The sequence below is a fragment of the Periplaneta americana genome, chromosome 8 (genome assembly GCF_040183065.1).
Source record: "Periplaneta americana isolate PAMFEO1 chromosome 8, P.americana_PAMFEO1_priV1, whole genome shotgun sequence".
Taxonomy (NCBI): Eukaryota; Metazoa; Arthropoda; class Insecta; order Blattodea; family Blattidae; genus Periplaneta; species Periplaneta americana.
In genome coordinates, this window is record NC_091124.1 from 173,093,249 (window position 1) to 173,107,529 (window position 14,281).

The window sequence follows — 14,281 nt, forward strand, 5'->3', positions numbered from 1 at the left end:
GAGTACTGTTCTCATCGTATTTCGTAAGATTTCCAATTTTCTCCGACACAGAAAGCGCTCTTTGTTTAACACTCATTGTAATCACATTCACAGATACTTCAATACACTAAAGGACAACAAACTGCCCAGCAAAAATTTTCCGAATTTTATTACGGTCAAGTGAAGAATGCTGTTTGAGAGAGAGGGTTAGCAAGAGGGTGAGGTATTGTAACTGTATGTAGGCTTTAACAGCACAGGTAAGAAGTCGAATAAGAGAGCGTAACAAGAGGGTGGGGTATACTAAGGTATGAAGTATGAAGGTTTAAATGCGCAGGTAAAGGGTCGAATACCAATACTTTTCAGGTTAATGGCACCAGTGAGTTCAATGACCAAGATGTTTCATTGCTGTTACAGTACATTGCTGAAAATTACATCGAAAATATTCCACAAAAACAGCGGATTATGTGGGACTTGAGCACAACAAACAGGGTATTTTATAAAGGTGTTATATATGAAATGTGCAGGGACCGGACAAAAAAAAGTGTATTACATGGGATAGCGTAATAAGCAGTCACATCTTATCAAGGTTTTACTGTATATAAGAAACGAAATGCAATCATGCATAAATAAAGAGCGAAACTAATCAATTTAATGCAATTAACAAATTCTCGAAACTCCAGTGAAGTGTCTAATTTACTGTAAGCCTCACCTTTGCCCATGACTTTGGTGAACTGGGCGGGGATATCCTCGTCAGGAACTGCAGTGGTGGGAGCAGGCAACTCGCTGCCACTGCCTAGTTTCAAATCAGTCTCCTCTCTCTCCTTGTCCTCACGGGGTGAGGCTCTGATTGGTGAGATTAGAATTGCCTTCAGCTCTTCTAGAGCCAAGGCAAGATTGTCACCTTCCACTACATCCTGTACCAATGTAACAACGCCATATCATTTCTCATTATTTTAGTAAATACATTTTTTCATGACTAACGATTAGTATCTATTTAAGTGATTAGAATAACAAAATTGAGTAGCCTTAAGTTTCGCAACATTGAAATAAATAGACTAGTACAGCGTTTCTCAAACTTTTTTGAAATGGGGACCACATTTTTAAGTCAGAACAGTTCTGCGGACCACTTCGAAAGCAAATTTATCATTTTTGTAGCATATTTTAATACCATTATACTTATATTTTAAAATAGAATTAATTAATTATAATACTTTTGTAATTCTATTTTTTGTAGCCAATCACAAGTAACTCATAACAAATTCTGTGCATTGTTGATTCATCGCTTGCCTGTTAGCAGTTAGTTGTTTGAAATCCTTCTTACGCTAGTAGTTTTCCATGTCTCTGTCTGTTAAATAGTGCCCATTATAAATAATGGAAAACTGGCTTCGATCCAGATCTTTGAAAAGAAAGGAACGTGATGCTAATAGTTCAGAAGCTGTGTGTGAAGAAATATATTAATTATAGTGCCATTAAAGAAATATCTAATCCTAGTGGTAGCTATTCAAAGAAAAAATACTTTCGTAAATATGACAAGAGTTATTTGGAACTTGAATTTACTTGATGTGGCAATGAGAGTGAACCAAAACCTCGGTGCATTGTTTGTTATGAAATGCTTTAAATGAGTGTACTGTGCTCCAACCACGAGAAAGTCTTTCCGGAATGAAATGCAGGGGGGTGATGCTGTGAATGAATGTTGATGTCATAAGATGTCATAAGGTCACACACGTGGGTACTTGTTTCTCTATTGGCTAGCTCTCACAACACAAACCATAACATTGACACACATGTTTATACTACCCTAGTTACAAAATTAGATCACTGTTAATCTCCTGGTCTTTTAATCTCGCCATACATATGCAGGAGAGCACATGGTTTTTAAACTGACGTTATAACGATAATATTACTATCTACTTCACTCCAATAGTAAGCACATTCCTTTCACGGTTGATCTCCTGGTTGGAGAACAGTATGAAACCCGCGAAATTGAAACGGCACTTAGAGACAAAACACGCAAGTGTAAAAAGTAAACCTGTCGGATTTTAAAATAGCCGAAGTCTAAAATTTCTTATATCGTCATCTGGAAAAAGGAAATAAAAATATTTTTTTTATCCAATGCCACCAGGTTGTCTTTCGACATTTCTGGTCTTCTCTCCTGGCCGTGGCTTAGTTGTAACCCACTTCTGAGGTTGGGGCGCCTGGAAGGCGGAGTTACATTACCCCGATGATGTGTTAGGATGATTATGATAATGTAGTGCCAGGAGAGGTCTTAAATCTAAACTTAACCTAAATTCCAGACCATGGACGAACACAGGAATAATCCCCTTTAAGGAAAAATTCCTGTGCTCTAACTGGGAATCGAACCCGGGATCTCATGAACTATAGCCAGAAGCTCTGACCACTAGACCATGAGGCTGGTCGGAAATAAAAATATTAATGCAGAAACATGCCCGATTTTCAATAAGTAAAGATGCAATTTGGCACGTTCTATTATTGATGTACGACCTACAGTATGTGCATACTGGGTATTGGCAAAACTATTAAAAGGTTCCTCTGTTATGAATTAGAGTGGTTCCTGGGTGGGTTACAGGCTCGGCACCAGATATGAAGGAGAAAATGGCGAGAAACGCCATGTTCGTAGTGCTTTAAATCCTTCATTTGTTGCTGAGAGTAGAGTGGGAAGTGGGTAGACGGGTAGGGTAAGAAAATTCATAAAACATTAGTACTGGGAGAAAAGTGAAAGGCGATTGCAATGTGTCATTTTTAAATTCTGAGATTTACAGCTATAGTGTAATACGCAATTCGTTTGAATTTTATATTTTCTTCTGTCCTTTTTGAAGGACCACAAGGACAGAACTCTAGGACCACAGGTGGTCCGCGGACCATAGTTTGAGAAATGCTGGACTAGTACATTCACACAGGTCAAGCAGATGCAGCATATTCCCCTTAAATTAAAATAAAATGCAGAGTGGTTAGTAGTGCTTGGGACTGTCAGACAGCAGCTCCCTACTGTGAGAGTTCAGGCATACCACAGAGTGAAACAGACAGAATCACACAGTCAGTTTGAATTAGAATTTGTTAGTGAGATTACAAGTTACTCACAAGGAAGGCTCACCAAGTGATAATGCATTTTCACAATGATTGTTCCCCCATATGTTCCATTTGAAATAAGAAACCTCCCTATGAATTTCTTCATCCGGAGAAAGCCTAGTTTTCTAGATATTATGTTTTTCAAATTCTTCAGCTGCTAATGCAAACAGTGCTATGTGCTAGACATATCAGGCAATAAATCTCATCTGGTTACCAGACATAAGTCCAGGTTATAATGTCCATACGTCAAAATGTCCATGGAATAATGTCCACGTTGAAAATGTCCACGTTAAATTGTCCAGAGTCAAAATGTCCATAGTTCTATAATGTCCACTTCGCTCAGATGTCCAGAGTCATAATGTCCATAGCTCTATAATGTACACTATATCCATTGTTCATGGTAGTTATAGTAATAATCCGTGGCGCTACTGCCCGTGAAGGGCCTAGACCGACCAGCCGGCTGCTGGCCTCACGCCCACATGCCGAAGCAGAAGTGAACGATCATCCAACCAGAATGGAGGTATCATGTGGTTAACACGATGATCCCCTAGCCGTTATAGCTGGTATTCGCAACCGGATTTCGCTACCTATCGTAGCTCCCCAAGTGCATCACGATGGTGAGTGGGCACCGGTCCCATACACTGGCCGAAATTTCATGAGAAAATTTCTTCCCCCATGAGGACTCAAACCAGCGCGCATTCCATAACGCGAGTCCTAGGCGGGATGCCTTAGACCGCGACGCCACGGAGCGGGGGTAGTTATAGTAACCTATGGAAAAAATGTTCAAATGCAGAACTAATCAGAACTGAATTTTTTAAAGACGGAACGAAATCCTCAGTTAGTGCCATCACAGAAGGGTAAGCCAGCGAATAGGGATTATAAAGAATGGACACTGAGCGAATTTTCCTGTGTTTTGTTTTTCTGTGTGCCAGCGGATAGTTCCACTTTCAAGCGCTAGAGGTAGTGTAATCGAGCATACGCTAACATAATAATTGAGAATAGAGTTGACACACAGGATTCAAACATCGCCTACCTCATTGCATAATCCAGTAACGCTTTGCTTCAAATAAATTCAAGTTAACAGCTTTTCCTTATTTCTCAGTGACAAACTAGTTATAATAATATTTTATATTTCAGATATCATAAATTATATTGTGACAGCGACGTGAGATTCGAACTCACGACCAGCGTCCCGCGAGAGAGCATATCGCGCGGGCTTCACGGGGAAAGGGGAAAGGAGCCTACACGCGAGGGAAGGCTGCGCGCGCAGCTGCTACTTAACGCAGTGAATGTGGAACGACCTTCTCGACTATTCCAGAAGTCCGTCGAAGTGGAGATATCGAGATAATTCTCTACACACCTGTAGAAATTTCTCGCAACTATGATTTTGCTATAAAAGAAGAAGCGCCAGCGAACTCGAGCAGTTTCAGTTTTAGAGTTTTCAGTTATTCAGTCAATGAGTAAGCCAGAGCAAGCAAGCCAGCCGGAGTTCGACTCGAGTGTGCGTCCGCATCTGCGTCAGCATCCGAAGGCCTGAGTTCGAGTGCAGTGGACCGCAGTTGGAGGGACCTGAGTTCGAGTGCAGTGGACCACAGTTGGAGGGACCCGAGTTCGAGTACAGTGAACTGTCTCTGAAGGTCTGTGGTTCGAGATACCGTGAACTCGAGTGACTGAGATAGAAGAACTGAGAACTGGTAGTTCTGATTTGTAAATAGTGCTTTGTAAATATTAGTTAAGATTAACAGTTCATTGTTGTGCGTAATAGTCCAAGTAAATTGTCATTGTCGTCGGTGGAGTGCTATAACGAATACTGTGTTGAGTGAAGATCCAATTGTTGACGAGAGCGTTTAAGGTGAATTGTAGAAAGGAATTATTGTTGTGACGAATAAATTACATTGTTGTTACTAATAAAATTCACAATATTATAAAATAATATAATACATTATAAAATTAAGCATCAAATTCGTTTAATATTTTTATAATATAATATAATATAGGTATATGGTTTTACTTCTCGTGAGAGTTTTGTTTTTCCATTTTCAGCACTATCAAAACATTACATATTTTAATTGTTGTTGGGGTCAACGTCTGAACTCTCATTATAAAGGAACTCTAGAGTCTAGATATTACAGTTAATGAAGGATTTATTATTTTATGGATCCAATTTATTTTATTTGAGTACATAATGAACGTAGATGTATTAATTATGTGTGTTATATTTCCGCTGTGTCGACTGCTAGCCGGTGTGATGTCAGCGCCAACTCTAGGGAGAAAGCAGAATCTGACGCTCTAGCTAGCTTGAAGGCCATTGAAATCGGTCCGGCTACATCAAAGGTACCGACGCGAAGTGTCCATTCTTTATAATCCCTATTCGCTGGGTAAGCCACTTCTTTCTTTTCGCAGATACCTGTACCAACATAACGACTTCAATAGAGATAGGACAAAAATATATTGGCGATACAGGAACATGAACCTACCAAGCCTGAAAGGCATGAAGCACACAAACATCGCGGTAGAAGACTGGCACAATATTCTTCAACGCGTGATGGCTGTACAGTACATCCAACTGCGCGCGCGTGAAAATAGTTTGTGTTCCAGAAATTATTTCTTTAGAAAAGTAACTCCAACTATACTGGATTTCAGCATCTCAACTGCTGAGAAACAATTGCACCTGATTAGCATTTAGAGCATTATTTACTGTTATGCAAAGACATACCACTAGCCTATTTGAATAAATAGAGTAATTTTAAGTGCTGAAGATTCAGGTTCAAAATCCAATGAATCCAAAAGGAATTTATGAACAAAAACCAGTAGTGAGGCAACAACTATAACCTTGTGCTCAACAGTACCAGTCTTCTTCACACTGACAAAGCTTAAACAAGTTCCCTGACTAAATTCTACAAGACTGCATTTAGTGTCTCACCTTTTCCAATTGACACAGAGTGTTGTAACGCTCTCTAAGTTTACGAATGCTAATGATTATTTTATGACGAGCCCCTTTGGTGACTCCTTGAGCAGCAAGTTGCTCTTCTGTAAGAGCCAGCATTTCTTCGTAACTCAGTTGTGCAAACAGTTGTGCATACTTGTGCAGGCGCAATGATTTCAGCCAGGCTGGAACATCTGCAAACAAGTAATGAAATATAAAATAAACTTGATTCTAGATAGAATTCCAGTCATTACATTAAAGGTTGAAGGAGCTTTTGTAAGTTAATAAGTAAAGACGAGAATTTCATGCGCTACACTTACTTACTGGCTTTTAAGGAACCCGGAGGTTCATTGCCGCCCTCACATAAGCCCGTCATTGGTCCCTATCCTGAGCAAGACTAATCCAGTCTCTATCATCATATCCCACCTCCCTCAAATCCATTTTAATATTATCTTCCCATCTACGTCTCGGCCTCCCCAAAGGTCTTTTTCCCTCCGGCCTCCCAACTAACACTCTATATGCATTTCTGGATTCGCCCATACGTGCTACATGCCCTGCCCATCTCAAACGTCTGGATTTAATGTTCGTAATTATGTCAGGTGAAGTATACAATGTGTGCAGTTCTGTGTTGTGTAACTTTCTCCATTCTTTTGTAACTTCATCCCTCTTAGCCCCAAATATTTTTCTAAGCACCTTATTCTCAAACACCCTTAACCTATGTTCCTCTCTCAAAATGAGAGTCAAAGTTTCACAACCATACAAAACAACCGGTAATATAACTGTTTTATAAATTCTAACTTTCAGATTTTTTGACAGCAGACTGGATGATAAAAGCTTCTCAACCGAATAATAACAGGCATTTCCCATATTTATTCTGTGTTTAATTTCCTCCCGAGTATCATTTATATTTGTTACTGTTGCTCCCAGGTACTTGAATTTTTCCACCTCTTCAAAGGATAATTTCCAATTTTTATATTTCCATTTCGTACAACATTCTTGTCACGAGACATAGTCATATACTTTGTCTTTTCGGGATTTACTTCCAAACCTATCTCTTTACTTGCTTCAAGTAAAATTCCCGTATTTTCCCCTAATCGCTTGTGGATTTTCTCCTAACATGTTCACGTCATCCGCATAGACAAGCAGCTGATGTAACCCGTTCAATTCCAAACCCTGTTATCCTGGACTTTCCTAATGGCATACTCTAGAGCAAAGTTAAAAAGTAAAGGTGATAGTGCATCTCCTTTCTTTAGCCCACAGTGAATTGGAAATGCATCTGACAGAAACTGACCTATACCGACTCTGCTGTATGTTTCACTGAGACACATTTTAATTAATCGAACTAGTTTCTTGGGAATCCCAAATTCAATAAGAATATCATATAAAAAATCTCTCTTAACCGAGTCATATGCCTTTTTGAAATCTATGAATAACTAATGCACTGTACCCTTATACTCATTTAATGCACTATAAAATCCCAAAATATGCATGCATTCATGCACTATCAAACTAAAATATGCATGATTAAGTGAAAAATACATTAAAATATGCACTTTAATTTTTGTTCCAAATATCTTATTTCACTTCATTTTTTTTTTTTTTTTCCAGTTAATAACCTAACAACATTACTAAATTAGTTTCTGAAGGTTCCTGCACTTGTCAGTCAATATGTTTTTGTAGACAGAGAATGACCTCTCTACATTGGAAGAAGTTATGGGTTTAAACTTGAATGAACACATATTTGTGACAGTGTCAGGTCAAATTCTTCATTCAAGTTTTCACCAGGAATAACCTTCTTCACTGAACAAATGAATCCGTAGTCCGGGTTAGCATTTATAACCCTGTCCAATTTGTTTTTCGCCGCTACACCCACTTTCCCACAAGCATACCCAAGGGATCTATGGAATTCTTTGCAGATTCTTTCCATTTTTGCATTCTTGCAATATGTGAGGCAGATGCGACATGCTGGTCAACTTGAAAGTTTTCAGTACATTTCATCTGAAATTATATTAGTCCTTATGGTTACCTAGATAAGATTTAAAAACGGACATCGTAATTTAATTAAATATTTTAAAGAAGTTTTGTAATTTTTTACAAATAACTGCCATATAAAATATTCGGAAACAGAAAAAATAAAATTGCTTAACTCTTTACTGCAACAATTGCAAAATATGACATCCCCATCTGATCTAATAAAATCCTTTCCTTTAATCCACTATGCAAATAGCACACTTTTGGAATCTTTAATTGAAAGCATATTAGAACCACATTAACACACGCAAACAGAATAAACAAGCACATTAACTGCTTACGAGTTCACACACTACAAACACAGTTTAGTGAATGATTCCAATTTTAGAAATTGGATTAATTAATTAGATTAAATTGCTACTAATACTGGAAAAGGAGAGAATTTACAGCCTCCTGAAAGTGTGCTTTTGACTTAAATTATTTGTCGGCAGTTTCCTTGAATCCTCTATACTTCCTCTCTACTATTCTCAAAATATCCAAAGTAATAAATTCATTTATGACACGCAGTGTATAGAGGGTCCTCAGTAAAGTGTTGTAAAAGTGAACTTCCATCCAGGAAAAGGTCCTCTAACATCTCATTGTGAAAATCTGAACATTTTATTTCATTTTTATGTTATTTAGTTTTTTTTTCTTTTTCTTCTTCACTCCTGATTCCTGAAGCTAAAATAAGGAACATAAAAATCGAGAAACTGAGGTGTCCACTCAAGACCATCAAAACATGCATTTAAACTGAATATAATGTATTAACTATTAACAGAAATTTAAAATTAGATGCAATAATGTTTGCAGATGATCTTGTTTTACTAACATCTGAAGATGATTTGCAATGGTCAGTGCATAATTTAAATTTAATAGCTCAAAAATATTCAATGGAAATATCCATTAACATTGATACTCTAATATTTATGTACTTGTGTATTTTCTATTTGTATATAGACCCTATTATTACATGCTGTATGTATTTTACCACTTATTAATGTCATTGTGCTCAATGAACTCTCTTAATTTTGTGATATATTTTGTATAACTGATCTGAACTGCGTCCGAGCACAAGCTTCTGCTCTTTCGGGCTGCAATGCCTAATGTAGCTCAAGTGTAAAGTATTAAATAAATAATTAAATTAAATTAAAAAAAAAACAAACAAAAAAAAAATAATGGCCTTTTGTGGTAAATACCCAATACCAAGCAAAATTTGTTTAAATAACACAATTCTGGAAAGAGTTAACGAGTTTAATTATTTAGGATATAAACTTTCTTTTGTTGAAAATTTGGATTTATCAGAGAAAAATGTAAAATTCAACAAATCAATTGGCATCATTAATAGAGTTTTAAAACCTTCATTAGGTACAAAAATCAACTCGTACTCGTCTTTATCAAATAATAGCTCAACCAGTCTTATGTTATAGGAGGACTATAAGGACAAAAGATGAAAGCAGACTAATAGCTTGCGAGATGAGATTCATGTGCCGAACAGCTAGCTACACTAAATGGGATCGAAAGAAAAATGAAGATATCCTTCAAGAACTTAATGTGTCATTAATGGTGGACTATATCTCCAGATATCAGTTAAACTGGAAGGAACACGTCTCAAGAATGGTTTCATCCAGGATCCTTAAGGCAATAATGAAGTATCGTCCAAATGGGAAACGGTCACTTGGTCGACCTATGAAAAGATGGCAAGAAAATTGCTTTCTCAGGCCGTAACAGTTCTTTTGGGACTAGTACTTGACAGGATGATGATGATGATGATGTATATTATATGCATTATTAATGCTAAAAATTGCTTAAATATGTATTATGCACGTTTTTATCCCCAAAAAGACGAAAAGATGCAAATATGTATGGAAAAAGTACACATATTTATTTGCATGGAATTCTCGTCTCTATTAATAAGACATTTCTTTGAACTACAGAAGTCATTCGATACAGTAAAAAATGTATAAAAATATAAAAACTTACGAGGACTTCGAGTTTTATGACCTAAAAACTCTGAAAATATGCATGCAATTATGCCCTAAAAATACCAAAATATGGATATATGGGCAAAAGAAATTAAATGCTGTCCAAAAATTACTTAGAAAACTATTTTATTCACCACCATTCAACAAAATTGTTTTGTGAATATGAACTCCCTCAATGTGGACTCTGTAGGAACAGGATGAGCTGTGTACCTTTCTAAAACTTTCCGGAAAGTATGGGTATTTACTTTACGTAAAGGAATGTTTGATGGAACCATCATTTTACAAAGATGGTTAGAAAACTCAGATGCATTGTTTGGAGATGAAATGCTGGCTGATTTGTCAAAAATATAGTTGCATATTATTATTATTATTATTATTATTGAGCTTCCTCAAATTAGAGGCTGCCATTAGACAAAGCATACAAAACAATATAAGAACAAATAGATGATGATAGATAACAGAGTAAGAAAAAAAGTAAACAAGTACGCAAACAAACAAACAATGACAATTTACAGAATAAAAAAAGTTACAAGTAAAGAAGCAATAAAAGCTAATAAGAGAAAGAAAAAAAGATGATGGTACATCAGTGTTTTCAGTACACTGAATTAGAGTCCATATAGGTGGTTTCGTAAAAGTTTGACTGACTCTCTAATTATGAGGGCCAGTTCATTCAGAAACGATTTGTGCAGTCCTAGGGTCTTACAGAATTGAGAAGAGAAGTTAGGTATCGTTCCTCTCGCTCCAAACATCAATCCCGTAACACTGATATCGTGAAGTTGGTATTTATCTTTATAATACGGGATGGTTGGAACGTAGATTGCTCGTTTCCCTCATGTACATCTTCAGGCTGCCCTTTATACGTTTCAAACCTGATGGTGGGGTCGATTATCATACCCTGAGACAGGGATTCGCTAATGGCGATTATGTCAATTTGTCTGTTACTGCCATTGTCAGCAGTTCCGTGGACTTCTTCATAGACGGTGCATTTTAGTTTTCTAAGGTCATCGGCCAGTTTAGTTTTAATTGCATGGTGCCTATGTATATGCAATGTTTCGCCATAAGGGCAGGCTCCCAGGACATGTCCAAGGGTTTCTATCTCACTGAGGCATCACCTGCAGTGGTTGTCCTGAGACCTACCAGGTATGGCTCTTACAGCACTTACGTTGGCAGTCATCTTGATAGCCTCCTTCCATTCACTGCTAGTCATTCCATCGGGCTTAGTTATCCATTTGTTAGAGGGAGTGAATTCACTGTACAGAATAACGCCTTTTCCTTTGAGGTAAGTTGCACCATAGTGTTAGTTTTTTCTTCTTATATTATTACATTATACTATCCTGTAACACATTAAAAGGAAAAGGAACGACGAAGATTTGAACCTGAGTCATAGACATCTGAATTCAGACTTTTTCCAATTGAGCCTCAGGGCCACAAATAAAGAAATATAATAATATGTCGAAAAATTAGCCCAATCCCCCTCCAAGACGTCCTGATGATTTGTGGAAGCTCGTCCAGAACATGTCCACTCGACTGCAAAATGTGATCGAGATTGGAGGAAGATGGATTAAATATTGAATCGTGGCTTTTGGTTTGGTTTTTTAATTTTTAATTGTTTGAATTTTCTAAGGCAGACGCCAGTATGCATCATTTCATCTCAGTCAAGATATTCAAGAAGGGGGGTAATTGCCCTCCTGTCCCCACCATATGAAGCCCCTGAACTCAAGGCAGTGATAGTGTTTTATGGTCACAAAGCAATATAAGCCATATCAGTAAGCCGAAACATATTTCCATTAACTTGTTACTTTTTTTTTGTGGTAAGAATACACTTCTCTTTCTCTCTCCATCCCTCTTCCTCCCCCTCTCCCCCATATACATGATATTCAGAGGTAAAAAAATATACAATATCACTCTTGTATGAGGAATAAGTTCATCAGTTGTCGCAATTTGAGTATGATGTCAAGATTACGATTTATGTTACATGGCGTAACTAACTACTGTATATACAATATTTATATGGAAACTGAATTAATGGGGATGAGAAGAAATGCCATATTCTCAGATACTATCATTCCTAACAAAACCATAATGTTCAAGATTGTTCAATCTTCTTAATGTATCCAGCTGTTTGCTGACAACATAAAGTCCACTATAGTCCACTGTAGTCTATTCAGTTGTTTTTCACGAGAAATGAGGGGTATTTTGATCGGTGTTCATTATAGATGCCTGTTGCTAGTAGCCAGAGGTGGGGTGTACCCTCTCATGGGTACTCACCTTGTCGTGGTGAGGGGGCTTAAACTTGTTTAAGCTAACAAGTAACAAAGAGGTACCCACATTAGCTGCATTACCACCAACACAGTCCCACTATATTTTTCACTGTTTATGATTCATGGAGTCCCTCAGTGTAAAATTCTCCGGAGGTAAAATAGTCCCTCAATCAGATCTCCGGGTAGGGATTGCACTGAGAGATGCCAAGAATCGTACTAAAGTACTTATTTGGAATCAAGATTGTAAATTAAAGAAAAAATATCGGATCTATTGTGGACAAGAAAATGCAATAATGTCGCCAAATGCTAACAGAAAAGTGCATTGAAAGTGAAGAACATTCAGCCAAGAAGATGATTAGGACAAGAGTTCGGAGTTCCTCAGTCTTCTGCAAGGACAGAAACCAAACAATATATTCTGCGAAGGATTACAGAATGAAGCGGTTCACCACCAGCATTCTAGTGACCATGACAGAAGGGTGAAGGTCTGTAATTGAATACTTTGGTCTATGCTTACGGAAAAATTCATCTACATCGGATTCTTTTCTCAAATATCTGATTTCCATGTTCATAAATTGTGTCTTCTTAGAATGAAAGATTTTGGAACAATAAATATTCGATTTGTTAACGAAACTCCATCACACAATGAAAGAGTTCGAATTATTGGATCAAGTTTTATGACAAATACGAAAAGTACACTCGAGATTTTTTTGGTGGGAAGATGAACGAGGTGACTGAAAAAGAAAAACATTTTGCATTTTTCCAGCAACACTCAGTTACAGCACACAATGTAGATAATTCTTTGGAAGAGATAAGGGAATGTCTGGAAACCGAATTATCAGCAAGATAATGTGTCCTGCTCATCCTCCCTATTTCAAGTTGGAAAAGAGAGAGATAATTTCATAAGTCTCCAAAAGTTCGTGTAAATTCCAATTTAAGGTGGCGCCAATTATACCTTAGACATCAGTATAGAATATTCCCAGTAACTGCTATGAAATATGCGAGAGTCGTTGCAGGTACACAATCTGTATGATGCAGGGGCGTGCATTTAGGGCAAGCGGGGTAAGCACCGCATACCCTAGTAGACACACTTCAAATTAATGTATCAATTTTATTTCATTCAGCTTATAGATGAACATTTTTTAAAGAAGTGTATTCTGCACTTCATATATAAATGTTCTGCATTAACTATATTTCTGCAGTAAGGCAGCTCTTCGTTCACAGCTTGCCTGAAGCCTCATTTCACAGTGCTGGCGCATGCGCGGACAGTAGACAAGGAGGGAGAATTTCCTCGTATACCACTGTATTGCCTATATGCTCATACACAGCAAGAATAAGCGGTGGGATTATCGCTTGTCCAGACTTATTAAGTTCCTGCAGAAGAATACCAGTGTTGATACAGAGTTGCCAAGTTAGCGGTTTTGTAGCTAAATCTGGTGTTTTCAGGACTATGGACAGCTACAGAATTTTACCGCCAGAGGCTAGCTATTTATTTGGCGTTTTTTGATGATTCTGGCAGAGGGAGATGATATTTTAAAGTTTTTTTTATGTAAAGATGTTATATGTACTTGCGGACAACAATGTTAGTTAATCGTAAACCAGAGTTTAGTTTGGTATTATCACACTTTCTCATTGTGCGAGTGTAAAATATCAACGTTTTATGTTAACTCAATTTGGTGCTACCACATCCATTTCCTGCCTCATCCATTGTTGTTGTACAAATAAGGTATGCCGCATTCGTTAAACTCTTAATATAATGTATGCATTGTTTTTGTAAATGAATTGATGTATTTAATCATAAAGAGAATAGATAATGAACTGAATTATTATTTAATTTTTCATTTCGCATTATAGTTTATGTAACACAGACATACTTAAAACTTAAAACCAAACTCATTGTTGCCAGGCACGTCTCCAGCTCGATGTGAAATCAGATTTCGAACCGACTGTGATTTGATTATTTCTGAAGTGTCCAGTATATTCTTGATCTACTTCATCCAATTTGAAGATATATATATTATTTAACGATGCCGCGTAAA

At 37.2% G+C, this 14,281-nt stretch overlaps 1 protein-coding gene across 3 annotated transcripts in view; it reads right to left on the reverse strand.

Moving 5' to 3' along the window:
* smg (sterile alpha motif domain containing protein 4 smaug) overlaps positions 1–14,281 on the reverse strand; it is a 200,910-nt gene that overhangs the window by 25,785 nt on the left and 160,844 nt on the right. For all 3 annotated transcript variants that reach the window (XM_069834060.1, XM_069834059.1, XM_069834061.1), the window contains exons 7-8: positions 5,990–6,186; positions 689–893 (exon numbers count right to left, since the gene is read on the reverse strand). In XM_069834060.1, the coding sequence (XP_069690161.1) occupies positions 689–893; positions 5,990–6,186 (402 nt within the window). The remainder of the gene's footprint in view (positions 1–688; positions 894–5,989; positions 6,187–14,281) is intronic.